The 2,083-nt window shown below is 40.7% G+C and overlaps 1 protein-coding gene across 1 annotated transcript in view; it reads left to right on the top strand.

The window, feature by feature from the left end:
* F8 (coagulation factor VIII) overlaps positions 1-2,083 on the top strand; it is a 118,072-nt gene that overhangs the window by 86,568 nt on the left and 29,421 nt on the right. Inside the window, exons 17-18 of the mRNA XM_077780655.1 lie at positions 1,114-1,326; positions 1,576-1,804. Of these exons, the coding sequence (XP_077636781.1) occupies positions 1,114-1,326; positions 1,576-1,804 (442 nt within the window). The remainder of the gene's footprint in view (positions 1-1,113; positions 1,327-1,575; positions 1,805-2,083) is intronic.

Here is a 2,083-nt window from a genome sequence, read left to right as displayed (position 1 = left end):
GCATCATTTTAGGACTTTCTCTAATGAATTATCTGTTAATGCCCTTTGTCCATTTAACATTTTTAAAGGGATTGCTTTTCTTACCAATTTATATTACCTTATATGTTATATATTTTTCCAAGTTTGTTGTCTTTTAATTTTATATATAGTGGTTTTTGAAATAAAACAGGTTTCACTTTTTAGGCAGNCTCCCTCCCTCTCTCTCTGCCCCTCCCCTGCTTGTACTCTGTCTGTCTCTCTCCCTCTCAAAAAACAGACATTTAAATAAATAAATAAATAAATAAATAAATAAATATTTTTCCCTATAAATTTTTTTTATTTTTTTAATGTTTTTATTTATTTCTGAGAGAGAGAGAGAGAGACAGCATGAGGAGGGGAGGGTCAGAGAGAGAGGGAGATACAGAATCTGAAACACACTCCAAACTCTGAGCTAGCTGTCAGCACAGAACCTGATACGGGGCTCGAACCCACGAACCGTGAGATCACGACCTGAGCCAAAGTTGGACNATTTTCATGCATTATGTGAACCAAAAATTAAAGTAGTTTTATTCTTTTCCAAAAATAGTCATCCATTGGCCCAATTGAGTGTTTACATTAAGGATAAAGAAGGATCTAAAATTATGAGATTGCAAGTGAATTTTTTTTGGTCTCAATTCTGATTTTAGATTCAATGTGTGTTATGAAGCATGTCTAACTTTTAAACATCTGAAGTCTTTTTTAAGGACCGTAAGAATTCATCCTGGAATTTGTCACAAGAACCATACATATCAACTCCCGGGCTTACGGTCTCTTAAAACCCCTGGGGTGATATTTTCCCTTTTACATCAGAATTGCTTTTAAGTATTCAAGAATTGTCTCTTTCGCAACTTTGAATTCATGCTTTAAAGATTTTAGAATTCAAAAATTCCTCACTTTCCTCTACAGATCCTTAGTTTTTGGGTTCTAATAACATCCATTGTCTGTACCACTTCCTCTGGGTATTAAAACTTGGATAAATCCAAAAATGAGCATTACTATGAGGGATGTAAACCCTTAGCTAAGGACTTTATAAGATCCTAAAACATGATGCTCGAATTCTTTTTTTAAATGTGCATTTACTTATTTTCTCTGCAGGTAACTTTCAAAAACCAAGCCTCCCGTCCGTACTCCTTCTATTCTAGCCTGATTTCTTATGAGGAAGATCAGAGGCAAGGAGCAGAGCCTAGAAAAAAGTTTGTCAGCCCTAACGAAACCCAAGTTTACTTTTGGAAAGTGCAGCATCACATGGCACCCACTAAAGATGAGTTTGACTGCAAGGCTTGGGCGTATTTTTCAGACGTTGATCTGGTAAGCAAGTGCGCACGTGCCGGCCACTTACTGGTTTAAAAGGAAGGGATTTCATGTTATCTGCCAAGAATCTTGGTGTTTGTGCTAAGCTTAATGGGAGGCTTTGCGTAGGGGAGGTGCCATCATTTTTGTGTCTGAGAACCATCACTCCCGAAGCCGCGCAGGGGGAGGATGCGGAGCGGGCTGGAGGGGCGGCGGGCTTTCTAGATGACAGAACTGACGTCACAGGGCGGATGTCTTCTCTCTCAGGAAAAAGACATGCACTCAGGCTTGATCGGACCCCTTCTCATCTGCCGCAGTAACACACTGAGCCCCGCTCACGGGAGACAAGTGACGGTGCAGGAGTTTGCTCTGTTTTTCACGATTTTTGATGAGACTAAGAGCTGGTACTTCACGGAAAACATGGAAAGGAACTGCAGGGCTCCCTGCCGGATCCAGAAGGAGGATCCTGCTTTTAAAGAGAAGTACCGCTTCCACGGTAATACATCCCACAGCCAAGTATGACTCCGTGTGACACTAGAGCAAATGAGCCTGACGCTTCTGCAGTGTGTGAATTGACAGTGTATGTACGGAAGTGGAACCCTTGCAGGAATCAATATTTTTTACTGGAGTAGAGAGAAATAATCTTCTAAAATAGATTTTTTTTAACATTTTATTTATTTCTGAAAGAGAGAGAGAGAGAGAGAGAGAGAGCGTGAGCAGGGGAGGGGCAGAGAGAGAGGGAGAGCCAGAATCTGAAACAGACTCCAGGCTCTGG

The sequence above is a fragment of the Crocuta crocuta genome, unplaced genomic scaffold, assembly GCF_008692635.1.
Source record: "Crocuta crocuta isolate KB4526 unplaced genomic scaffold, BGI_CrCroc_1.0 scaffold1015, whole genome shotgun sequence".
NCBI lineage: Eukaryota > Metazoa > Chordata > Mammalia > Carnivora > Hyaenidae > Crocuta > Crocuta crocuta.
Note: the sequence above shows the minus strand (reverse complement) of the source record. Positions and strands in the feature narration are given on the sequence as shown.